General features: G+C 44.0%; 3 protein-coding genes across 5 annotated transcripts; 2 read left to right on the top strand and 1 right to left on the bottom strand.

Moving 5' to 3' along the window:
- The first annotated feature begins 4,679 nt into the window (after positions 1 to 4,679).
- LOC139422327 (prostaglandin E2 receptor EP1 subtype-like) lies at positions 4,680 to 6,114 on the top strand. The gene is made up of 2 exons (XM_071173523.1): positions 4,680 to 5,597; positions 5,851 to 6,114. Exons 1-2 carry the CDS (start codon positions 4,680 to 4,682, stop codon positions 6,112 to 6,114), a joined length of 1,182 nt encoding a protein of 393 aa, XP_071029624.1.
- Positions 6,115 to 7,220: 1,106 nt separating this feature from the next.
- Positions 7,221 to 20,786, top strand: LOC139421543 (long-chain fatty acid transport protein 1-like). 3 transcript variants are annotated; one of them, XM_071172547.1, is made up of 13 exons: positions 7,221 to 7,741; positions 8,159 to 8,326; positions 8,528 to 8,922; positions 11,385 to 11,552; positions 15,162 to 15,231; positions 15,389 to 15,480; positions 15,643 to 15,752; positions 15,905 to 16,114; positions 16,341 to 16,467; positions 16,663 to 16,800; positions 16,964 to 17,128; positions 18,167 to 18,313; positions 18,462 to 20,786. In XM_071172547.1, the coding sequence occupies exons 2-13, from the start codon at positions 8,160 to 8,162 to the stop codon at positions 18,617 to 18,619; spliced, it is 1,947 nt and encodes a 648-aa protein (XP_071028648.1). In that variant the 5' UTR covers positions 7,221 to 7,741; position 8,159; the 3' UTR covers positions 18,620 to 20,786. The 3 variants fall into 3 exon arrangements, with proteins under 3 accessions (XP_071028648.1, XP_071028651.1, XP_071028650.1); XM_071172550.1 differs by lacking the exons at positions 18,167 to 18,313; positions 18,462 to 20,786 and adding an exon at positions 18,048 to 18,124 and having other exon boundaries at positions 7,243 to 7,741; XM_071172549.1 differs by lacking the exons at positions 18,167 to 18,313; positions 18,462 to 20,786 and adding an exon at positions 17,810 to 17,921 and having other exon boundaries at positions 7,243 to 7,741.
- An 817-nt stretch (positions 20,787 to 21,603) lies between these two features.
- Positions 21,604 to 25,704, bottom strand: LOC139421544 (zinc-binding protein A33-like). Its single transcript, XM_071172551.1, has 6 exons — positions 25,211 to 25,704; positions 24,173 to 24,268; positions 23,795 to 24,025; positions 23,629 to 23,651; positions 22,440 to 22,558; positions 21,604 to 22,286 (listed from the first exon to the last, which is right to left on the bottom strand). The coding sequence occupies exons 1-6, from the start codon at positions 25,610 to 25,612 to the stop codon at positions 21,745 to 21,747; spliced, it is 1,413 nt and encodes a 470-aa protein (XP_071028652.1). The 5' UTR covers positions 25,613 to 25,704; the 3' UTR covers positions 21,604 to 21,744.
- Between the last annotated feature and the right edge of the window lie 826 nt (positions 25,705 to 26,530).

Consider the following 26,530-nt stretch of genomic DNA (forward strand, 5'->3'; position numbering starts at 1 on the left):
TTCACATTACACAATTTTACAAACAGTATCATCCTCACTCTTTCATCTTATACAACAATTAGATGTAAACCTCATATCTGAGGCTATTATATAAACAGCGTTATGGTAAACATATGTAAACATTATTAAAGTGGCATTATTTAGTGGCATTGTATAAAGTGACTAGTGATCCATTTATTAAAGTTACCAGTGATTGAGTCTCAATGTAGGCAGCAGCCTTTCTGAGTTAGTGATTGCTGTTTAGCAGTCTGATGGCCTTGAGATAGAAGCTGTTTTTCAGTCTCTCATCCCAGCTTTGATGCACCTGTACTGACCTCGCCTTCTGGATGGTCACGGTGTGAACAGGCAGTGGTTTGGGTGGTTGATGTCCATGATGATTTTTTTGGGTGGTGTAGGTGTCCTGGAGGGCAGGTAGTTTAGTCTCTGGAGAGTCTTGCGGTTGAGGGCGGTGCAGTTGCCATACCAGGCTGTGATACAGCCCGACAGGATGCTCTTGATTGTGCATCTGTAAAAGTTTGTCAGGGTTTTGGTTGACAAGCCAAATTTCTTCAGCCTCCTGAGGTTGAAGAGGTGCTGTTGTCACACTGTATGTGTGGGTGTGATGTGTATGCCGAGGAACTTAAAACTTTCCACCTTCGCCACTGCTGTCACTTCGATGTGGATAGCGGGGTGCTCCCTCTGCTGTTGAGCTTGGAGTAAACTGATGAGCTTGGAGGGTACTACGGTGTTGCATGCTGAGCTGTAGTCAATGAACAGCATTCTTACATAGGTATTCCTTTTGTCCAGAAGGGCAGATAGGGCAGTGTGCAGTGTGATGACAATTGTGTTGTCATTGGACCTGTTGGGGCGGTATGCATACGGAAGTGGGTCTAGGGTGGCCGGTAAGGTGGAGGTGATATGATCCTTGACTAGTCTCTCAAAGCACTTCATGATGACAGAAGTGAGTGCTATGGTGTGGTAGTCATTTAGTTCAGTTATCTTTGCCTTCTTGGGTACAGGAACAATGGTAGCCATCTTGAAGCATGTCGGGACAACAGACTGGGATAGGGAGCGATTGAATATGTCCATAAACACACCAGCCACATGGTTTGCAGATGTTAATGTGAGTATAGCGAAATGCTTGTGCTTCTAGTGCTTCTAGTTCAGTAATATCTAACAAGTAATCTAACAAATTCACAACGACTACCTTATACACACAAATGTAAATGGATGAATAAGAGACAGTCTTGCAAGGGTTAACACGTTTAAATACTTTTCCCTGTACTGCCATTTCACTTGTTTGATCTCCTTGCGGAGATGACTTCCCAGTCATAGTCCCAAACCTCTTTCCATGGTTCAGTTTTGCGCGAATGCCGCCATCCATCCACAATTTCTGGTTAGGGTAGGTTTTATTTTTGAATTTTACCCCCTTTTCTCCACAATTTCGTGGTATCCAATTGTTAGTAGTTACTATCTTGTCTCATCACTGCAACTCCCGTACGGGCTTGGGAGAGACGAAGGTCAAAAGCCATGCATCCTCCGAAACACAACCCAACCAAGCTGCACTGCTTCTTAACACAGCGCGCATCCAACCCAGAAGCCAGCCGTACCAATGTGTCGGAGGAAACACCGTGCACCTGGCGACCTGGTTAGTGTGTTCTGCACCCGGCCCGCCACAGGAGTCACTAGTGCGCGATGAGACAATTATATCCCTACCGGCCAAACCCTCCCTAACCCGGACGACGCTATGCCAATTGTGCGTCGCCCCACGGACCTCCCGGTCGCGGCCGTCTGCGACAGAGCCTGGGCGCGAACCGGTGGCACAGCTAGCACTGAGATGCAGTGCCCTAGACTACTGCGTCACCCGGGAGGCCGAGGTTAGGGTAGGGTTTAATAGTCACAGTGGGTACAACATCTCCAATGCACTTCTTTATAAATGCACTCACCGAGTCAGCGTATAGGTCGATGTTGTTCTCTGAGGCTGGCCGGAACGTATTCCAGTCCGTGTGATCAAAATAATCTTGAAGCGTGGCTACCAATTGGTCGGACCAGCGTTGAATGGTTCTCATCACTGGTTCATCCTGTTTGAGTTTCTGCCTATAAGACGGTAGGAGAAAGATGGCATCGTGGTCAGATTTGCCGAAGGGGGGGTGGGGGAGGGCTTTGAATGCATCGCGGAAGTTAGAGTATCAGTGATCGAGGATTTTGCCCATGCACGTAGCGCAATCAATATGCTGGTAGAATTTAGGTAGCCTTGTTCTCAAATTTGCTTTGTTAAAATACCCAGCTACAATAAATGCAGCCTCAGGATATATGGTTTCCAGTTTGCAGTGGAGTTCCTTGATGGCTGTCTTGGTGTCTGCTTGAGGGGGAATGTACACAGCTGTGACTATAACTGACGATAATTATTTTGGTAGGTAAAATGGCAGGAATTATAGGTCCAGTGAGCAGAAGGACTTGAGTTCCTGTATGTTGATGAATACACCATGAGTCGTTAATCATGAAGCATACACCCCCGCCCTTCCTCTTCCCAGAGAGGTGTATTCAGACCCCTCTCAGACCCCTCAACTTTTCCCACATTTTGTTAAGTTACATCCTTATCCTAAAATTATAATTTTTCCTCATCAATCTACACACAATACCCCATAATGACACAGTGAAAACAGGTTTATAGATTTCTTTGCAAAAAAAACAAACCTAAATACCATTTACAGAAGTATTCGGACCCTCTGCTATGAGACTCAAAATTTAGCTCAGTTGCATCCTGTTTCCATTGATCATCTATGAGATGTTTCTACAACTTGATTGAAGTCCACCTGTGGTAAAGTCAATTGATTGGACATTATTTGGAAAGGCACAGACCTGTCTATATAAGGTCCCACAGTTGACAGTGCATGTCAGAGCAAGAACCAAGCCACTAGGTCGAAGGAATTGTCCGTAGAGCTCCGAGACAGGATTGTGTCGAGGCACAGATCTGGGGAAGCGTACCAAAAAAAAAAAAAAAACGCCTGCTGCATTGAAGGTCCCCAAGAAGACAGCGGCCTCCATCATTCTTAAATGGAAAAAGTTTGGAAGCACCAAGACTTTTCCTAGAGCTGGCCACCTGGACAAACTGAGCAATCGGGAGAGAAGGGCTTCGGGTCTCTAGCCAGAGACCGGACTTGAACCTGATCAGACATCTCTGGAGAGAACTGAAAATAACTGTGCAGCGATGTTCCCCATCCAACCTGACAGAGCTTGAGAGCATCTGCAGAAAATAATGAGAGAAACTCCCCAAATACAGGTGTGCCAAGCTTGTAGCGTCATACCCAAAAAGACTTGAGGCTGTAATCGCTGTCAAAGGTGCTTCAACAAAGTACTGAGTAAAGGGTCTGAATTCTTATGTAAATATATTGTTTTTTATTTATAATAAATTTGCAAAAAAAAATCTAAACCTGTTCTTGCTTTGTCATTTTGGGGTATTGTGTGTAGATTGATGAGGGGGAAAAATGTAACCAAAAGTCAAGGGGTCTGAGTACTCTCCGAAAGCACTGTAAGTGTTTGGATATGGTTCCTGAAAGGGCACAGAGGCAAAGAAGCACCAGGCAAGTTTCCATTAGTGTCTCATTACAGACTTTTCAGTGCAATCAGGGTCTGTTCTAATGCAAAGTTAAAATCCTCAAGAGTCCTACACAGACCACCTGTGACACATAATCACTCAATGTGCCTCAAAGGGAATGCTCGTAATCACACAGGTGCACTTGAGATATCTAGGAGTTTTGTTAAATTAAATTAGTACTAAGTTGTAGTCATGCAGAAAATGAATTTCCCTTTGGAGAGACATTTCATTTTGACAATTCAACATAAAAATAAATTAACTGATCAATGGCCTTATGTAAGTCTGACTCTCAGATTCTCAAATTGTCTCTAAAGTCACGCCAGTACTCATCCCTGTCCTATTACATCTGATTACACAATCTGGTCTCAGAGCATTTAGTATAATTCTGCACGTAAATCCATGACACTCCATTTAGTATATGTTTAGTTTCGTATGGTATGCATTCATTTGTTGATGTCCATCACCTATTTCGTATGATATGTTACGAATTACAATTCTTATTATGTCACAAATTTGCAAAAGGAACTATGTTACAAATGTGCAAAATATACAATATGTTATGAATTTGCTAAAAGTATGTTATCTTATGAATTCTAGCTAGGTGGCTAACGTTAGCTAGGTTAGGGGTAGGGTTAAGTTTAGGAGTTAGGTTAAAGGGTTAAGGTTAGGGATAGGGTTAGCTAAAGGGGCTATGGTTAGGGGCATGGTTAGCTAACATGCTAAGTAGTTGCAAAGTAGCTAAAAAGTAGTAAGTCGTTGAAAAGTTACTAATTAGCTAAAATGCTCAAGTTGTCCGTGATGAGATTCAAACTCAGAACCTTTGGGTTGCTAGACATTTGCGTTATACACGCACCCATCCATCCCAACTTAAGCAATCATCTGTCTTATGTACCCATACCAAACATAACATATGATACACATTTGTGTGCCCTGGATTTACATGTACTATGTTACATCTAGTCTATGAGACCAGGCTGGATTACATAGATCTAATACTCAAGTACTGTTTGCTTACAAACATTTGAACCAGTCTTCAACTTAATATCGCTCATTCTTTGCAGATGGCATTGAAGCTGAATACTCCTTGCTCCTCTATGACATCATGGCTACAGTCTCTGCCCCCTCCTCTCCCTCTGTCCTCCATCACCTCCCAGAGCTCAACTTCTCCTCCTGCCCCTGTCCATCCATCCAGACCCTGAATGCCACCACACTGCCACCCCTCATCAACCCTCCCTCCTTTGGATTGTCCTGTTTCACCATGACCCTGGGTGGCCTCTCCAACCTAAGCGCCCTGGGCATCCTGGCCAAGTCCTATGTACGCTTCAGACATCGGGCCAAAGCGCCGTTCCTGTTGTTAGTGGGGGCTCTACTGCTAACCGACCTGGCTGGTAATTTGATCCCTGGTGCCTTTGCCCTCCATCTGCACCTGGGTCAGAGTCGGAGGCACAGGGTGGCTGCAGGAATGCGTGACACCACCGAGCCTGCCGGGATGTTCTGCCAACTGTTTGGTGCCAGCTTGGTGTTCTTCGGCCTGTGCCCTCTATTACTGGGCAGTGCCATGGCCGTGGAGCGTTGTATGGGCATTACCCAGCCCCTCCTCCACTCTGCCCTGATCACGGTGGCCCACATGCGTCTGGCTGTCCTCCTGCTGTACTCCCTAGCCCTGCTGCTGGCCGGGCTCCCCCTGGTGGACGTGGGTAGTTACACAACCCAATTCCCTGGTACCTGGTGCTTTCTGACAGTCCACGGGCCGCTCTCCACGGCTGACGCCAGCCTGGCCCTTACCTTCTCTGGCCTGGGGCTCACGGCGCTCAGCCTCTCCATGATTTGTAACACCATGAGCGGGCTGGCTCTGCTGCAGGCCAGGCTCAGCTCCCAGGGCATCAGGACAAACACTACAGCAGCACCAGGACGATATGGAAGAACCTCCTCCTCTCCCCTACGCTCGCTGGATGTAGAGATGATGGCCCAGTTGACAGTGATCACGATGGTGTCCTGTGTGTGCTGGAGCCCCTTTCTAGTGAGTAGCTAGAGCCTCCACTGACATTTGACCTTGTTTATACTGTAGATGGTTTAACATTGGTAGCCTGCTTATTGTAGACAAGGCTTTTGCTTGTTTAAACACAGACACATAAGTGTTTCTAAAATGAATAGTAGGATACAACATATTCACCTCATTTATTCAGGCCTGTCTCATATACAGTGTGCCTTTCAATGACCCACAGTGGCTTTTATGTCCCTAACATAGTGGCTTTTCTGTCCACCATCACCAGATCTCCATCTCTCTGCTGGTGGGTCAGTTCTGCCGCGGCGGGCGAGGCTCCAGCCACACAGTACGTCAGTCAGAGAAGCTGGTTCTGTTGGGCCTCCGCATGGCCACCTGGAACCAGATCCTGGACCCCTGGGTCTACATCCTGCTCAGACGGGCTGTGCTGCGCAGGGTCTTCCGCGTCCTCCAGCCAGACTCCAGGTCCACCCTGACACAGAGCAGCTCCTGCACTACAGCCTCACGCAGACCGGGGATTGGACTACATTGAACCATGAATGTGTGTAAAGATATTCCCATTTGTGGATACACTCTCTGTGATGAACTGAGTGAAGAGAGAACTCAAAAACACCAAGTGAAACAGGTTTGAGATACTGCACATCGATGCATAGGCCTACAGTACAAGAATGTGGACATGACCTCATAGCAGAAGGGCAGTTGGCAGTCATGAGTTGGTCAACTCATAAACACATTAGAGATGTTTCACTTAGTTTAGTGACCTGTAAACACCTGCAAGCGTATCAGTCTCTAATTTGTATTACTGTATTTGTGTTGAAATGCTTCTAAACAGTGAAGAAGAGGCGAAGCGACAGGGTTTACTCCGTCCAAAATCTTTCCATGAAAATAAGACCACGAAGTGAGGAATTTTTGAATGGTCAATGCCAGTGTCAAATATGGTCAACAAAAAAATGTAATTGCTCATTTGCTACATGAGGCTTATTTGATCGAATATACGTTTTGTAATGGTTAGGTTGTTACACGTGGTATTTCGGCAACTTTGGAAAAACAATATCTTTATATCAGTTATGCCTGTTGTTCGCACGCTTTTTCTGCCCTCTAATTGGCTAGAATGGTTCCACCTGATCTCACCTCCCGCACCTGCATTCCATCTTTGAGGACATGTATTTCCATTGTGAGATCGACCACTTGACTATCTTGTCAATATAATAGATAATCTTTGTTGTAACCCACCAGACTGTTGTAATGTTTATGTTTACTTTAAATTGAGGCATGGAATTGCTTCATTGTGATTCAAAATAAACAGCTGCTCTTTCACAAAGTTTAATTTCAACATTTGTAGAACGAATTAGGCTACTGTAGAGGTCAAAACTATTTGACTCATAAGGAAAGTATAGCCTACCTGAGAGCCTCTGTATGACAAAGTAGAGAATAGATCAGGGCTTTTTGCATCACACACATATATCGTTTCGGTAGGATATCTGTATACAGTAAACAGTATTTGTCTGAATGTGATTTAATAGTCTCAATATGTAGCAACACTTGCAATCATTGGTCAACTAGATGAAGTGAACCTGAAACAGGCGGGCCAAGAGGCGGATTCTCCTTCGTCATCATAACATCGGCCAATGGGATTGAGTCGGTAATTCGATGAGGAGCTAATGGCTGAGTTCACAGAGAATGGACGATACTATTTGGGCGGTGCAGTTGGGGGTCGTCGCAATGCAATAACATTCAATATGGAGTACATAGTAATGTGATTCTTATATTTCGACTACTACAAATAGATAAGTATCGATTAACTGTCTAGTCATTCCATTAGTGAATCTGTTTCGGAATTCTTTAGAGTGCGTAGGCTATGTATTTGATGTTCATAAATTGATGCATTGTTACATGAGAGGCGTTGTTCTAATAGCAATTTGGTGCGGTGACAGTTAAACTGTTGTAACATTTAGATACGTATTAATGTAGCAATATTTCAAATGATAAATGTTATCCTTGCAACGAACTCAACAGCGTGTGGTGGCGATTCTAATTTGTATACAAGCCTGGTAGTGGCTAAAGCGCTATTGAACGTTTTGAAGAATACTCGGTTACTAGGTGAAAGGTTAGGGACATCGCTCTCAAATAGTTCGTCGTCGGGTCGTGTATGATCATAGGTAAGAGACCAGGCCTACAGACAACGCTGCATTATATGATAACATTTTTGCACAGTGCACTTTAACTAGCCAGCCTAAAATAACAAATAAATCACGGTTCAAACACCAACTATACAGTATGTAATCCTATAAACCATGCTATAAGATCGAGGCTACCTCGCATTTAATTTTAATTAATTACAAATATTTACATTTTCACTGTTGAAATTAGTCAAGTTAGGTTGTCATTTACAGTCAAGTTAGTCATTTTTATAAGAGAGACTGGTCCAAAAGCACTCTTACCTCTGTCCTCCACTGCCACGTGTTGTACACCATCTATCCTTACCCCTCTGCCATTAAATTTTAACACCATGCTGTAGGCCTGTCTCGCTCACTTATCCACCCTTATAACCCTTTGAAACTCCTCTCCACTGCTAGGATGCGCAATGCAGCGAGTGCCTCTTTTTCTCTGGGATCGCTGGGTCTGCTGCGTCTCTTCGGGGTCCCCTGGTCCTGGAGCTTAGCAGCAGGCTTCGGGGTCTTTCTGGGCACAGGTGGTTGGAAGTACCTCTACATCGTAGTCCGTACTGCCAAAAGAGACCTAAAGTGGGTGCCTTTAATTTGTTAAGAATATGTAGTGTGCTTGCGTCAACTTCTACTACCATAAAAAAACACATTTAGACTGCTGAAGCAGGCACACACATTTTCTTCAGGAAATGTACCTTTTACTAGTTAGTCATCATCACTATAGGTAATGGTAAAATAGTAACATTCCCTCCCTAATCTCCCTCTCTGTACTCCTTCCAGTGGCCTTTACGTGTTGTTACGAGTCAAGATAGCCTTGTGGCACCACCTACGGCGCAACAGCAATATCCCCTCCATCTTTGCCCAGACAGTGAAGCAGCACCCAAATAAACCCGCCCTCATCTACGATGCCACAGGAGAGACGTGGACCTTCACCCAGCTGGACCTGCTGTCTAACGCTGTGGCCCAATGGGCTCTGGCCCAGGGCTGGGCCCCGGGGGATGTGGTGGCCCTCTTCATGGAGAGCCGGCCCTTGCAGGTGGCCCTCTGGCTGGGCCTGGCCAAGGTGGGGGTGGAGGCAGCACTCATCAACTTCAACCTGCGGAGGGATGCACTCCTGCACTGTGTTGGAGTGTCTGTGTCCAGAGGGATCGTGTTCGGAGCCGAGCTGGCTGGTGGTAGGTGGGATTCGGAAATTGGGGTAGAGGTCGACCGATTAATTGGAATGGCCAATTAATTAGGGCCATTTTCATAACAATCAGTAATCGGCATTTTTGGCCACGATCATGGCCAATTAAATTGCACTCCACGAGGAGACTGCGTTGCAGGCTGACTACCTGTTATGCAAGTGCAGCAAGAAGCCAAGGTAAGGTGCTAGCTAGCATTAACCGTATCTTAGAAAAAACAATCAATCTTAACATAATCACTAGTTAACTACACATAGTTGATGATATTACTAGTTTATCTAGCTTGTCCTGCGATGCATATAATCGATGCAGTGCCTGTTAATTTATCATTGAATCATAGCCTACTTCGCCAAACGGGTGATTTAACAATCGCATTCGCGAAAAAAGCACTGTCGTTGCACCAATGTGTAGCTAACCATAAACATCAACACCTTTCTTAAACTCAATGCACAAGTATATATTTTTAAACCTGCATATTTAGTTACTATTGCTTGCTAACATGAATGTATTTTAACTAGGGAAATTGTGTTACTTCTTTTGCGTTCTGTGCCACAGATTGGGCCGCCTTGCTCGTAACAGGAATATTTAGACTTATGGATGCCACCCGTTAGATAAAATACGGAACGGTTCTGTATTTCACTGAAAGAATAAACGTTTTATTTTCGAAATGATAGTTTCCGGATTTGACCATATTAATTTTCCTAAGGCTCGTATTTCTGTGTGTTATTATTAAGTCTATGATTGGATATTTGATAGAGCAATCTGACTGAGCGGTGGTAGGCAGCAGCAGGCTCGTAAGCATTCATTCAAACAGCACTTTAGTGTGTTTGCCAGCAGCTCTTCGCTGTGCTTCAAGCATTGCGCTGTTTATGGCTTCAAGCCTATCAACTTCTGAGATTAGGCTGGTGTAACCGATGTGAAATGGCTAGCTAGTTAGCGGGGTGCTCGCTAATAGCGTTTCAAACGTCACTCTCTCTGAGACTTAGAGTAGTTGTTCCCCTCTGCAAGGGCCGCGGCTTTTGTGAAGTGATGGGTAACGATGCTTCGAGGGTAGCTGTTGTCGATGTGTTCCTGGTTCGAGCCCAGGTAGGAGCGAGGAGAGGGACAGAAGCTATACTGTTACACAGGCAATACTAAAGTGCCTATAAGAACATCCAATAGTCAGGTATATGAAATGCAAATGGTATAGAGATAAATCGTCCTATAATTCCTATAATAACTACAACCTAAAACTTCTTACCTGGGAATATTGAAGACTCGTGTTAAAAGGAACCACCAGCTTTCATTTGTTCTCATGTTCTGAGCAAGGAACTTAAACGTTAGATTCTTTACATGGCACATATTGCACTTTTACTTTCTTCTCCAACACTTTGTTTTTGCATTATTTAAACCAAATTGAACATGTTTCATTATTTATTTGAGGCTAAATTGATTTGATTGATTTATTATATAATGTTAAAATAAGTGTTCATTCAGTATTGTTGTAATTGTCATTATTACAAATAAATAAAAAATCTGGCGATTAATCGGTATCGGATTTTTTTTGGTCCTCCAGTAATCGATATCAGCGTTGAAAAATCATCATCGGTCGACCTCTAGTTTGGGGTCTGTATTCACAAAGCGTCTCGGAGTACGAGTGCTGATCAAGGATCGGGTCACTCCTCTTACTCATTATTATTTATAAAGCAAAACTGGTCCTAAATCAGTCAATGCAGGTTTCTTCTTGCAAGCATTCCAAAGATAATTTCCAATATTCTGATGGACTGTTGCAATATTCCATCTCAGAATTCTGTCTCTGTACATCTGGGTGGAACACCTGTCTGGCAACAGTCTTGCATCTGCTTCTTCCAGACATCTAACTATCATTATAAAGCGTTCCAACAATTTTTTTCCTGCTGATCTGTTGCAATATTCCATCTCAGAATTCTGTCTGTTGATTCTGTCTGGGTGGGTCGACATTCTGTCTGGCAGCAGTGTTCCGTCTGCTTATGTCAGTATTCTGTCTTGCTTTCTGTTTGTCTGGGTCAACAGTGATGTTCTGTCTGCTCATTTGTTTTGTTGCACTTTTATTGTCAACATTCTATGCATAATGCATCAGTACACAATCTTTCTTGTAATTATGATTTGTCTCTTCCCTTGACCAGGTAGTTAATCGATAACTACCTTTCAATTCTGTATTCACTCTCCCAGTGAAAGTCCCCTTCTGAAATATCCTGTGGCTCACTCCTCTACTCTCCGTCTTCTATCCCTCTCTCTCAACTCTTCTATCCCTCTACGTCTTCTATCCCTCTACGTCTTCTATCCCTCTACTCTCCCTATCCCTCTTCTATTCCTATTCTATCCCTCTCTCTCCCGTCATCTTTCTCCCCCTTTCTCTCTGCCTCATCTCTCTGCCTCTTTCCTCTATTTCTCGCACTCCTATCTCTCCCTCCTCTCTTTCTTTGTCTCCTCAGCCATGTTGGAGGTGAGCTCATCCCTGAGCCCGTCGATGGTGCGGTTTTGTACAGGAGAGCTCAGTGTAGACTGTCTGGCCTCCCTGTCTGCCCAGAATCTGGACTATATCCTGGCCTCGGCCCCTACACTGCCCCCTCCTCCCTGCATCCCACCCAAGAGCTTCAATGGTGAGTGTCCTCCTTCCGTACACATCTTATTCTTCATCCAGTCTCCTATAACTTACAGATAGATACCTGTGGCTGGACACTTATTTTGAAGCATTTCAGAATGTAATATTGTGTATAACACCATAATACTACACACTACTTTGCTCTCTTGCTGCCAAGGTAACATATACCTCACAATCTCTGTCCAGTCTCCAACAAGATAAAATGTATCTCGCCATATGTAAAACAGTTTAGCTAGAGTCCACAACTATCAGCTAATACCCATCTCACATTGACAGCTTAGTAGGTCAGAGCTGATGGGTAAAATGTGGCCACAAGAAAAAAATGGATCTGTGTGCATGGAGTGTTTTCCGCATGAATATTCCACTCTCATCCTCACTTTTTCAAGTGAAATAAAACAGTTCAGTCACTTTTCCTTGTCACTCACTGTCTCGCTCAGACAAAGAGCTGTAATTACCAAGACTAAATTGGAAGCTCTTTCCCTAAGATGATTGATCTATCCCAATTTCCTGGTGATTTTGTATTCTACTCAGTCCTGGTTATTTTTTGGTATGCGTGTCACAGATTCAGTCTAGGGCAGATGTGGCTTTGATTGACAGCTCCAGGTGTCAGCTGAGCTTTGAGTAAATGATGTGTTGTTGGTATGAACTTATCTCCAGGGCAAATTAACTTCTCCTCACATACCCTCAGCCAATTCCATATATTTGATTTATTCCAGTTCTAGCGTACCTGATTTAACCTGTCAACTAATCATCAAGCCCTTGATTAGATATATCAGGCCTCCTGAGTGGCGCAGCGGTCTAAGGCACTGCATTGCTAGCGTCCCACCTGGCCAACATCCAGTGAGATTGCAGAGAGCCAAATTCAAATACAGAAATACTCGTTATAAAAATTCAGAAAAGATACAACTATTTTACATAGGTTTAAAGATGAACTTCTTGTGAATCCAACCACGGTGTCAGATTTCAAAAATGCTTTACGGCGAAAGCATACTTTACAATTATTTGAGAACATAGCCCAGCAGACAAATCATTACAAACAGTAACCAGCCAAGTAGAAGAGTTACACAAGTCAGAAATGGAGAGAAAATGAATCACTTACCTTGGATGATCTTCATATGTTTGCACTCAGAAGACATTCATTTATGCAATAAATGTTCCTTTTGTTCGATAAAGTCTCTCTTTATATCCGAACACCTCAGTTTGTTCGCTTTTTCTTCATTAATCCACAGGCTCAAACGCAGTCACAACAGGCAGACAAAAAAATCCAAATTGTCAAACGATGTTTATATTCAATCCTCAGGTTGTTTTTAGCCTAAATAATCGATAATATTTCAACCGGACAATAATGTCGTCAATATAAAAGGTTAACAAGAAAGGCACTCTCTCGGTCGCACGCATGAAAAAGCTCTGTGACACGGCAGAGTCCACTCATTGACTGCTCTTACTCCCTCATTTTTCAGAATACAAGCCTGAAATAATTTCTAAAGACTGTTGACATCTAGTGGAAGGCATAGGAACTGCAATTTGAGTCCTAAGTCAATGGATACCGTAATGACATTGAATAGAAAAATACAATAACAACAAAAAATCTTACTTCCTGAATGGATTTTTCTCAGGTTTTCGCCTGCCAAATCAGTTCTGTTATGCTCACAGGCATTATTTTAACAGTTTTGGAAACTTTAGAGTGTTGTCTATCCAAATCTACTAATTATATGCATATCCTATCTTATGGGCCTGAGTAGAAGGCAGTTTAATTTGGGCATACTTTTCATCCAAAATTCCAAATGCTGCCCCCTACCCTAGAGAAGTTAACTTGGGTCAAACGTTTCGGGTAGCCTTCCACAAGCTTCCCACATTAAGTTGTTCCCATTCCTCCTGACAGAGCTGGTGTAACTGAGTCAGGTTTGTAGGCCTCCTTGCTCGCACACGCTTTTTCAGTTCTGCCCACAAATGTTCTAAAGGATTGAGGTCAGGGCTTTGTGATGGCCACTCCAATACCTTGACTTTGTTGTCCTTAAGCCATTTTGCCACAACTTTGGAAGTATGCTTGGGGTCATTGTCCATTTGGAAGACCCATTTGCGACCAAGCTCTAACTTCCTGACTGATGTCTTGAGATGTTGCTTCAATATATCCACATAATTTTCCTACCTCATGATGCCATCAATTTTGTGAAGTGCACCAGTCCCTCCTGCAGAAAAGCACCCCCACAACATGATGCTGCCACCCCCGTGCTTCACGGTTGGGATGGTGTTCTTCGGGTTGCAAGCCTCCCGCTTTTTCCTCCAAACATAACGATGGTCATTATGGCCCAAAAAGTATATATTTTTTTCATCAGACCAGAGGACAGACCAGAGGCTTTTTAATGGCGGTTTTGGAGCAGTGGCTTCTTCCTTGATGAGCGGCCTTTCAGGTTATGTTGATATAGGATTCGTTTTACAGTGAATACAGTGGATATCCAGCATCTTCACAAGGTCCTTTGCTGTTGTTCTGGGATTGATTTGCACTTTTCGCACCAAAGTACGTTGATCTCTAGGAGACAGAATGCATCTTTTTCCTGAGCGGTACGCCGGCTGCGTGGTCCCATGATGTTTATACTTGCGTACTATTGTTTGTACAGATGAACGTGGTACCTTCAGGTGTTTGGAAATTGCTCCCAAGGATGAACCAGACTTGTGGAGGTCTACACATTTTTTTCTGATTCCTTGGCTGATTTCTTTTTATTTTCCCATGATGTCAAGCAAATAGGCACTGAGTTTGAAGGTAGGCCTTGAAATACATCCACAGGTACACCTCCAATTGACTCAAGTAATGTCAGTTAGCCCATCAGAAGCTTCTAAAGCTATGACATAATTTTCTGGAATTTTCCAAGCTGTTTAAAGACACAGTCAACTTTAGTGTATGTAAACTTCTGACCCACTGAAATTGTGATACAATGAAATAATTTGACTGTAAACAATTGTTGGGAAAATTACTTGTCATGCAGAAAGCAGATGTCCTAACGGACTTGCCAAAACAATAGTTTGTTAACAAGAAATTTGTGGAGTGGTTGAAAAATGAGTTTTAATGACTCCAACCTAAGTGTATGTAAACTTCCCACTTCAACTGTATATATTTATTTATTTTTATCAGGTGTGCTAGAACGGGAATAGATTGAATAAGTGGACCAGGCTGGGAGTACTCGAGGAGAGGTTTGGGGAACTTTCTCTAGGGTATTGCTTAGTCAGTCTCAGGTGTATCAGTGGGCAGCCCCGTCAGTGGCCACCCCGGAGAGTATTATGAAGATGCCAGGATTTTGCTAAATATCTGGGGTCTCTGTGCTCTCATTTAGGACAGTGTGAGTGGGGGTCCGCATCTTGGTTTGCATGGGTACCAGTTACCGCCTGTCTCTCTGTGGTTGTGAGTATCAGTCTCACTGTTGTAAATAGAATGTGTTGTTTCAGTCATGTTATTTAACCTTCCCTTCCTCTTCATCCTCCCCTGCTTCCCTCTTACCTCCCTTCCTTGTATCCTTCCTCCACCCTCCCATTTCCCCCCCTCTCCTTCTCTTCACCCTATCCTTCACCCTTTCCTCTCTCCATCCTCCCCCACAACCACCAACCCCAACAGATCGTCTGTTCTATATATACACCTCAGGCACCACAGGACTCCCGAAAGCTGCCATAGTGGTGCACAGTCGGTGAGTCTCTCAGTCTCAGCATTCTAATATCCAGCTGTGAGACACTTGTCTGGTGTATTTCTGCGTATAGTAATTCCCAATGCTATAGCATAGCTTAGCACCCACTGCATTCATGTATTTGATTATTGAATCCTTTTTTGTGGTGTTCTATCTTCAGGTATTACCGTATTGCTGCTTTTGGCTACCATGCTTTCCGCATGCGCCAGGATGACATCATCTACGACTGCCTTCCCCTCTACCACTCTGCAGGTGTGTGTGTCTTCTCTTCATCCATCTCTCCATCTTTTGCTTCTGTCCCATCACCTTCCACTGTCTTTCAGCAGTCATTTGGTTTGGTCTGACAGTGTGGTCCTGATTCTCCTCCTCAACCTGTCACCCTCACTGGCTGTCCAATGTTCCTCTCCTTTACAGGTAATATCATGGGTGTAGGCCAGTGTCTCATCAATGGACTCACTGTGGTGGTGAAGAAGAAATTCTCAGCCAGTCGCTTCTGGGAAGATTGCATCAAGCACAACTGCACTGTAAGTAGAAAAAAAGCTTATGTATCCTTTTCTATGAGCATAGGAAGAACATCCTGACTCTTGAGTGGTCGATGTGCAGCTATAAGATTTTTGATTGAAACCCGCATTGAATTTAAATCTGATGTCTACGCTGTTCCCCATCCGTCCACTAGGTGGTGCAGTACATAGGGGAGATCTGTCGCTACCTGCTGTCCCAGCCGGTGCGGCCATCTGAGAAGGGTCACCGGGTTCGCCTGGCGGTGGGGAATGGGCTGCGCCCTAGCGTCTGGGAGGCCTTCACCGAGCGCTTTGGGGTGGCCCAGGTTGGGGAGTTCTACGGAGCCACCGAATGCAACTGTAGCATCGCCAACATGGACGGCAAGGTAGGGGTCATGGGTAATGTTGTCAACTGCCTTAATCAACCAGTATGTAAATAATAGAGAGCAATATATTTTTGCTAAAGAATGCAACTTTTATAGAGCCACAATACAATGTGGTGTACCTCAATGATCTATTCTTGGGCCATTATTATTTCTTATTTACATAACATTTACATAAAAGGCTCTTCCTGTGGTATCAAATACTTTTTATGTCTTCTCCACTGACAAGGTGGGAGCTTGTGGGTTCAACAGCCGCATCCTGCCCAATGTGTATCCAATCTGCCTCATGAAAGTGGATGAGGAGACCACAGAGCTGGTGAGGGACAGGCACGGCCTGTGTGTGCCCTGCCGTCCTGGTAAGTAAATGGGCACCGATATCGAAAGTCTAAATTTTTAGACACGATATCGATAAATATAGGACTTTTACAAAACCAACTGTGTGAATGTTAACCTGGGTAACTGTAAAGCATGTTGTGAAAAATGTATGTAAAAAGGGATTCATAACTAGACTTGGATAGATTGACCTCTCCATGTACGACTCCTCTCTTCAGGGGAGCCAGGGCTGCTGGTGGGAAGGATCAACCAACAGGACCCGCTACGGAGGTTTGATGGCTACGCCAACCAGGATGCCACCAGGAAGAAGATTGCCAACAACGTCTTCAAGAAAAATGACTCGGCATATCTGTCAGGTAAACCCACAGGCTCTTAGTGTGACTAAACAATAATTGTCGATTTAATGTTTATTTTGATTATCATACTTGGAATTAATGCTATTATATCAGTCATTATCTTTTTATTATCTTTACCACAATGTAATGTGTCATCAACTCACCTCTCTCTGCCTCCTCCCAGGGGATGTGTTGGTGATGGATGAGCTGGGCTACATGTACTTCCGGGACCGCAGTGGAGACACGTTCCGCTGGAGAGGAGAGAACGTCTCCACCACCGAGGTAGAGGGAACACTGAGTGGTCTGCTGGGCCAGGCCGATGTGGCTGTGTATGGGGTAGCTGTACCAGGTGAGATGAAGTTCACATTATGTGCACCATGTTACATGTATGATAGTGACAGGAGTTGAAACCAGGAGTTACTCTCCACTTAAAGGCCCAGTGCAGTCAAAATTCTGTTTTTCATGTGTTTTGTATCATTGTACAGCTGATGAAACAAACTCTGTAAAAGTGTTAACAAAATTGACCAGTGCTATTTCCTGATAGTTGCTGGTTGAAAATATAATCGACACAGGAACTTCTAATCGGCTGGTTTTGCATGGGTGGAGTTTTGGCTTGCCTGGTGACATCACCAGGTGGTAATTCTAGTTAATCGACCAATAAGAGTTCCAAACCTCTCTGCCAGTAACAGCTAGTTTTCAGTTGTCTCCTCTACTCTCAAACCACTCCCAGGCAAAATTCTTGCTTGAGAAATTGTTTTTTGCTAAAAAAAAAAAAAGAAGCAATTTGTTTATTTTTTTTAAAAATGATGGAAAAATATCACTATTGTAATTAATTGTTACCCAGAAATGATTTGATATTGATGTAAGAACAGCTGAATTGGGCCTTTTAAATGTTGATTTGACAGCATTGTCCCTGTTAAATACATTTTAAAATTGACCAGTCTACAGGGAGGTTGAGTGATTAGGAAGACTTTGGCCCTTTGCAGCATGGTGTTGTGAAAAGCCTGGCGTGTTGTTTGACTCCTCGTAGATGTGGAAGGGAAGGCAGGGATGGCTGTCATTGCAGACCCAACAGGGAGGTTGAGTGATTAGGAAGACTTTGCAGCATGGTGTTGTGAAAAGCCTGGCGTGTTGTTTGACTCCTCGTAGATGTGGAAGGGAAGGCAGGGATGGCTGTCATTGCAGACCCAACAGGGAGGTTGAGTGATTAGGAAGACTTTGCAGCATGGTGTTGTGAAAAGCCTGGCGTGTTGTTTGACTCCTCGTAGATGTGGAAGGGAAGGCAGGGATGGCTGCCATTGCAGACCCAACAGGGAGGTTGAGTGATTAGGAAGACTTTGCAGCATGGTGTTGTGAAAAGGTTGGCGTGTTGTTTGTCTCCTCGTAGATGTGGAAGGGAAGGCAGGGATGGCTGCCATCGCAGACCCAACAGGGACATTTGACTGTGATGCGTTCCTGCGAGAGGTCCAACAGGCCCTGCCCCCTTACGCACGTCCCGTGTTCCTACGCATCTCCCCACAAGTAGACACCACAGGTGAGTGGACTGGACACAAGGCTAATTCTAATGTGAAATATCCATCAATTGTATTTTTTTATAAGGTCTTGCAGGAAACGTCTAATGCTCATTCCAAGAAATAATCAAATATATTAATGACCTATTTTATTTGTTTCCCTCCTCCTAGGTACCTTTAAAATCCAGAAGACCCGGTTGCAGAGGGAGGGATACGATCCGCGCTTATCAACCGACCAGATTTACTTTTTGAACTCCAGAGCAGGGCGTTATGAGGCTGTGAATGAGGAGCTACACAGTGCTATAGTGGAGGGTAGAATGGCTCTATGAGATGATGGACTATTTTAAGCTGGGTTTACACAACACGTTTATGAGGCTGCTTTGAGCCACAGCTTGTTGTAGCTATGTTAAATCTAATCACATAACTGTTTTTGCGAGACACGGTGGTATGGACAATCCTCACGACCAAGTGAGGAATCTTGTAGTGTGTGACCCCTGTCTGTGCCACATGGTTTAGCGTGTGAGCCCGGTCTGTGCCACATGGTTTAGTGTGTGAGCCCTGTCTGTGCCACATGGTTTAGTGTGTGAGCCCTGTCTGTGCCACATGGTTTAGTGTGTGAGCCCTGTCTGTGCCACATGGTTTAGTGTGTGAGCCCGGTCTGTGCCACATGGTTTAGTGTGTGAGCCCTGTCTGTGCCACATGGTTTAGTGTGTGAGCCCTGTCTGTGCCACATGGTTTAGTGTGTGAGCCCTGTCTGTGCCACATGGTTTAGTGTGTGAGCCCTGTCTGTGCCACATGGTTTAGTGTGTGAGCCCTGTCTGTGCCACATGGTTTAGTGTGTGAGCCCTGTCTGTGCCACATGGTTTAGTGTGTGAGCCCTGTCTGTGCCACATGGTTTAGTGTGTGAGCCCGGTCTGTGCCACATGGTTTAGTGTGTGAGCCCTGTCTGTGCCACATGGTTTAGTGTGTGAGCCCTGTCTGTGCCACATGGTTTAGTGTGTGAGCCCTGTCTGTGCCACATGGTCTACTGTGTGAGCCCTGTCTGTGCCACATGGTTTAGTGTGTGAGCCCTGTCTGTGCCACATGGTTTAGTGTGTGAGCCCTGTCTGTGCCACATGGTTTAGTGTGTGAGCCCTGTCTGTGCCACATGGTTTAGTGTGGCACCACTATGTTGGCAAGACAACAAAATACTACAGGAAAGACAGTCGTTTAGTGCGAGAGGCTCAGCCATGTTAGGATCATGAAAGTCATGTAGTGCACACCGGCTTTAGGAAAGTGACTGTCAAGGTGTCAGATACTGGAGACTGTGATATGCTGGAGTGGAAAAGCCTTATCATGCCTTTATAATGCATTGTAAGACTTGTCATAAGCATGCATGACCCCTTATAATGTCTTATCAACTCATAATGATCCTGTCTAAACATCCAGCAATTTTTTGTCAGTTGATATTTTCATATTTTGTGAAAAATAACATAGTATTATAAAGGCTCATCTGTGCTTAGAACACATTATAAAGCAGTGTTATTACTGAAGTCTCCATGTATTAGTGTTTCTCCCTGGATCTAGTCTAGATCAGGGGACTGAAGGGCTACTGATCAATCAATAGGAAAACCTTACTGTTCCAAAACCATGTGTTAACACTATCAATAACGTCCAATAACAAGGTTGGATGAGGGCTTTTTCCCCCTTTTCATTCCCCCTTCATTTGTGTTGTTTCTTAGTTTAGCCAAATGAAAACGTTCAAGCCTTCAACACTACAATGCACATAGAGTAGAGCAAGTTTTCACATGAAACCAGGATGTCTGTTACAATGACAGCATTTGTCTGTTTGTTACAATGAGAGTGTAAAGGAAATGAGAGCTGGGACTGAATAGACCACAGTCGTTGAGATACCAGTCTCTTGAAGATTGTGTTCCAGGCTATTTGCTCCCAACCTTGTAATAGTAGTGTGCCACCATGTAAAGAACAAAATACTGAACAGGTTTTTAGCAATACTTGAGTGTCCATGTTGGATGAGGTGTTGCTACCTGTGTGTTAGTAGTATGATAGAACATGCCACAGCTGAACATGCCTCTTATTCCGAACACTAACTGTAGGAGCTTCGATTGCGAGATGACATTTTTTAAATGTAAAACTAAACCTGATTACGTAACATGTTTGAAGTAATGGATGATATGCACTGACTGACCACTCAGGTTCACACACATTGATATTATGTGCCTTGTGGGAACCCTGTGGAAGCCCTGTGTGTCCTGGAACTATTGGGGTTTTATGCTTAACCTGACTAGGGAACTCCAATGCATAAGAAAGAACATTATTTAAACAATATCTTCACAATCTGTCAATTAGTCAGCAATCATGGTTGCCCTATTATTATGTAATAAAGCAATTTCTCAGAGTAATATTGTAGATAGAATTGATTGTGAACATTATTCTAGCTCTCCATTTTCATACATTTGTTTAGGTGTAACTCAAAATAAAGGTTTATAAAAGACACCAGTGTTATTTTATTTTGTGATTCAGAACAGAGTTGTAAGGGCTCTGGCATTCTAGGACAAACTTGTACCTTTTTAGGGCTGCTAACTAGTTTCAGGTCTACCTATTTCAAGACTTGCTACCTTTCAAGTCAACATGTACACTGACTGTCCAAAACAATAGGAGCACCTACTCTTTCCATGACATACACTGGCTGTCCAAAACAATAGGAACACCTACTCTTTCCATGACATACACTGACTGTCCAAAACAATAGGAACACCTACTATTTCCATGACATACACTGGCTGTCCAAAACAATAGGAACACCTACTCTTTCCATGACATACACTGACCAGGTGAAAGCTATGATGCCTTATTTAAATCACTTGTTAAATCTACTTCAATCAGTGTAGATGAAGGGGAAGAGATGGGTTAAAGAAAGACTTTCATGCCTTGAGACAAATGTGTATATGTGCTATTCAGAGAGTGAATGGGTAAGATAAATGGAGTATGGTAGTAGATGCCAGTGTCACCGGTTTGAGTGTTTAGAACTGCAACGCTGATGCGTGTTTCACGCTCAACAGTTTCCTGTGTATATCAAGAATGATCCATCACCCAAATGATATCCAGCCAACCTGACAGAGCTGTGGGAAGCATTGGAGTCAACATGAGCCAGCATCCGTGTGGAATGCGTTCGACACCCTGTAGAGTCCATGCCCTGACGAATTGAGGCTGTTCTGAGGACAAAAGGGGTGCAACTCAATATTAGGAAGTTGTTCCTAATGTTTGGTATACTCAGTGTATATCATCTGTAGACACATAATACTCACAAACATAAGACCATTACATGCTTTATTCCAGACTGTCCCAAGTGATCAGCCTTCATCATCGTGGACTAGGTAGTAAACTCAACTGGATCTGTCTGTAAGTAATTGAGCCTCCACTGCTTGTTAGTAATGAGCCCCCATGGAGCCCTCTAGAGCACCACAGCAGCAGACAGCCTGACGGGCAGCAGTCTCAGTGGGTGTTCCTTACAGGCAGTGCAGAAGTAAGGAAACACCCGGGGTGAGATGAGGTCTGTAAACGTATAGAGGGGCGTCCTCTCTCGGGGGTCAAAGAAGGTCACCTTGCCCCTGTCCATGTCCAACACCACCCTGATGACCTGAGGCTCCTTCCTCATCATGGTCAAGGGCGCCCACGGTGCCGTGCACGCCTTGTGCTCGCCGTTGCGGAAGCGTATAGTCCAGAAGCCCTCGGCTGGCGTCAGCACGTGCTTGCCCTTCCTGTTGATGGACTCGCTGGCCACGCCTACCACCCAGTATGTGTTAGCCTTTACCTCTACCTCCCAGCTGTGGCGGCCAGAACAGAACCCCTCGGAGCCCAGTAACTCAGCACTGATGTCAAACCTCTCGGGGTTGTTTGGGAGCTTGAAGACCTGCGAGCAGCACTGGACCACAGTCAGATCCTCAGACAGGATGAAGCAGCTAGCGGCTGTGTTGGGGTCCAGAGTCACAGGAGCTGGGGAGAGAGGGGAAGATATGAGCCTCAAATGGAAGACAGAGATGATAGAAAGAGCAGAACTGAGATTAAATTAAATATATAGAATAACTTTATTTCCTGTGAGGAAACAGTACAGTCACTTCTACCGACTCATATTTGATTAATACTCACTATATTGAATGATGCTCTTCATCTTGTCCCAGATGTTGAACTTTACAGAACCCATGTGCTTTGCCACATCAATCAGAGTTCCAGGAATAATCTTTGGATCCAGCGGCATATGCCAGGTTCTGGAATGACGACATTCAGTGATGAGTCAAATCCTGTCTATTATACCAGCGAAAATATATCTTCTTTTACCATGAAATTGAAATTGATGTATGATTGATTGTATCATATTTATTGCTATTTTGTGTCAAAGTAAAGTTCATTTTAACACGATGATCTGTTTTTATTAAAGGTAGACTCAGTGAAATGACATTGCCACGAGCAGCACCGCAGATATTGCGATGAGCGAGATGCAACTTTCACACAGTCATACACAGTATCTATATGTGCATGGGTTCGCTTCATGCTGCTAGAGCGTGGTAGTTACCAAAACAGCTCAGAAGTATAGCCTCGCGCTTCAACGCTCTTAGTTGTTGTATGCTGTTTACTTTGTGCACCTGCTTCATATCGCTGAGTCTACCTTTAAAAGCTCTATTCAATCAGTTACTCTTAAACCGACATCCGCATAGCTGTTGTTTTGACGGTGTTGGAGGTGGAACTGTGTTAGAGCTGTCAAATACACAAGCGGCTCCTGGCATTACACCTAAAGTGGACATTGCTATTGGCTGCACGGAGTTGCCTTGGTTACAATTTTAAATACTGGAGTTTGAGATGTAATCTACACCTCAATTAGGCTGATACAAATCCTCATTATTTAGTTTTATGATTTTCTATTTGAGTGTCATTATTTCTATATTGCCTAAACTTTCTCATTTTAAACTTTCGACGTGAGTGGGAGGGGTGTGGCTTTGTAACTATGAGCAAGAGCATCTGCTCACCATTTTGACAGCTCCAACACAGTTACACCTTCGATACCGCCAAAACATCAGCAATGCAGGTGTCGCCTATTACTGGTTAAAGATTGATCTGATTGATTCTAGGCCTAATTTAAGAAAATAATTGAATCTGGAAACACACATTAGCCTTAGATGTGTCTGCCACATTCACTAGCTAGATGACTGTTTTCAGTAGTATATTATGGGCACATGATAGTGAGGCAGTATGGGTCTCTGTCTATTTTTGTATTTTGCTGCTGTTAGCTCATGACATCAACCCGTGGGTCAAATGAATGGCTATTCCTGACTCCACTTACCTCTTGATGATATCCTTGTAGTTCTGAAAAGCAAGTAAATGTATCACTTTTAGATGGACAGCTACAATATTCCACATGCATGTTATGTTTCTATATTTTAGTCTTTATTTTGCTTTGGGAATTCCCTTTGTACTGTAAGTAGGGTTTAACTTCATACTGTGTATACCTGTAAGAATGGGATGTCCGGAGACCTCATCTCTTGCTCTACGGTTTGGATGGTGTTTGAGAGGGATGTCAGTTCGTTGGACATCTCCTCAATCTTCTCCTTTAGAAGCAGACTCTTCTGATCCTCCTCTGCCTTCAGAGCATTCCATCTGGCTGCCTCCTCATCTCTCAGGAACTGGCGAAGGGTTTCAAACTCGTCCTTTATCTGCCTTTCAGTATGCTCAACCTGGTTCTGAAATTAGACATGTTAAAGACATGAAACCCTCCATGAACCCAGGTTACATTACTGATGATGGGTTCCATGAGCATTAGAAGATGTATTGAACCAGAAAGGACACAAACAAAATCTTTCTAAAGTGCTAGAAATACAATACCCCACCTTGATGTGCTCTGCCGTTTGATCACAGACGACCATAGCCTTCTTGAACAGCTGCAGCTTCTCCTTCAATGGGGTCAATGCGGTCTTGAGTTCCTCCTGGAATGTAATGGCAAGATATTTACACTTTAACACATACTACAGGATCAGGCTGGCCATAAGCCAGGCTGTCAACAGCACAATGTGTTGGTTTCATCTGTCAGGTACCTCTGCATCGCAGCCCCATCACAGAATTCAGCTGCAAGTGTAAAGGTTCTCAATACCTCCTTGACTGGAAGATCCAGATCAATTGATAGCTGGACCTAGCTAATGCCACGGCAACATTAACAGAGTCTGGATCATGTGACTAAGTGACAGCGAGGGTGGAGACGATGATGAAACAAAAGACTACACACAGATTCAGAAAGTCAACGTGCCAGAACAATGTATAGAAAGTTTGGATATGGAGTTTTCTGCATTGAGGTACACTGAAGCTCATGATCCATGCTCTGTTGATGTTGTCTTTGAGAATTCAATTCTAACATTAAAATGTTTATTGTTCCTAGAACAGGGTCAAAGACAGCTGGTTGGCCACGGGAGGAGGGGAACATAGAGGGGTACACTTGAGAGAGCTGGGATCTGGTTTCATTCCTCCCAGGGGCCCAAGCATCGACCAACCCAACATATGAATGTATTAATAGAATGATCGACTTTTCCAAACCCCCCTGTTAACCATCCCACTGTGTCAAAGATGGTTTCTATAACACACACACGTTTTTACAAAACAAAACTGTCAAACAAAAAACTAAAAAAGTAATATATTCCTTTTCATGATGAAAGAAGTGCTGCTGGTTTAGTAACTTGTGAAGGTTTTGAGCGTTATTTGACAATGCGGGCGGTAAAGGATGGCAGCTGGAGGTTAGATGAGACTGAACGTACAGATGAAAGTTAGTTTCCCTCTGACAAGCAAAGTTAAGAGCGAGGGTATGGAGGATGAGTGACACATTCAGTGACAGTGACACTGACGGCACAGTGAAGACAACCAAGGATGTGTTCGCCTACCTTACAGTCGTGTGCACCTTCCCCAATGGGGTAGAGCCTGTGCCCCTTGTGTACCTCCGACGTCTGGCACGCAACACAGATGGGCTGCAGATCGTCCAGACAGAAGAGTGAGAGTGTCTCTTCGTGTTCCTTACACCCCATAGGGTTATTCCTGCTGCTCATCTCCTTCCTGAAGGACTCGCAGGTCTTCTCCAGAATGGTGTTTACCACAATCTCATTCATGGAGGAACGTCTGCAGCATAGAGGGCAGAAGTGGCAGTCGTCCTCACTGTCCTGGGTACTCCAGCTGTCTTGAAGGCATGTTTTACAGAACCTGTGTCTGCAGGAGAGCACAACGGGCTGGTTGAAGATAATTCCACAGAGGGGGCAGGAGAGATTGTCTTTGCGGTGCCTGGACGTCATTCTGCCTGTCAGGTTTTTAAAACAGGGCTGGAGCAGCAGCAGGGTCAGATAAGGTTACTATGCTCCTCCCACCGCTGTTGCCGGGGATCTCTGGAGTCTACCTCAGTTAAACTTTAATGCTTAAAGGAAATGAATATGTCCATAGGGCTTCCATCTGCTTGAGTAGTGGATATGCAAATAAACACCTCCCACTGCATGATAAATCACAGCTATCCACCAGATATCTTTGGAGGAAGACCAGAGAGTGAGTGATAGTCCCATTTCATTGACGCAGTGTTCTGAGATCAGTGTTGTTGGACAGGTGGAGATTGGCACGTCAGAGTGATGATGCCAGGGGGTCTGCCTTATACAGCCAATAACATTTTGATGAGGGTGATGCAATAATCATTTGATCATTTAAAGTCACAAGACTGGTGGGGCCAGCGTATTCCAGAAGAATGATACGCTCCATCTGGGATGTCTGGGAACAAACACAATAACCAAGACTGGTGGGGCCAGCGTATTCCAGAAGAATGATACGCTCCATCTGGGATGTCTGGGAACAAACACAATAACCAATAAAAGATGGGAAGACGGTGAGTATTAATAGAAGGAGAGAATGTATTAGGTGGGAGGGAGGAGGGTAAGAAAATACCCCTCCACTGACCCCTGCAAAGTTTTACACAGTCCAACTTAGCCTTGACTAAGTGCTGGGTCTAACATTTGACAAATCCCTGTCCTAAAAACAGCCCAGGGTCCGCAATGTCTTTAAATACTAAATTGTTGTACAAATGGGCCATCATTTACTATTTTTTTTATTTTGTCCTAAATAAGTCCATTTCAGTCACTGTAAATTACTAACCTGCATTTGTTGGTAACACTTTACCCAAAGCCTACAGGTATAATGCATTATGATGTGGTTGTAATGCATTTGTAAGA

Source organism: Oncorhynchus clarkii, chromosome 12 (assembly GCF_045791955.1).
Source record: "Oncorhynchus clarkii lewisi isolate Uvic-CL-2024 chromosome 12, UVic_Ocla_1.0, whole genome shotgun sequence".
In the NCBI taxonomy this organism is placed as follows: Eukaryota; Metazoa; Chordata; class Actinopteri; order Salmoniformes; family Salmonidae; genus Oncorhynchus; species Oncorhynchus clarkii.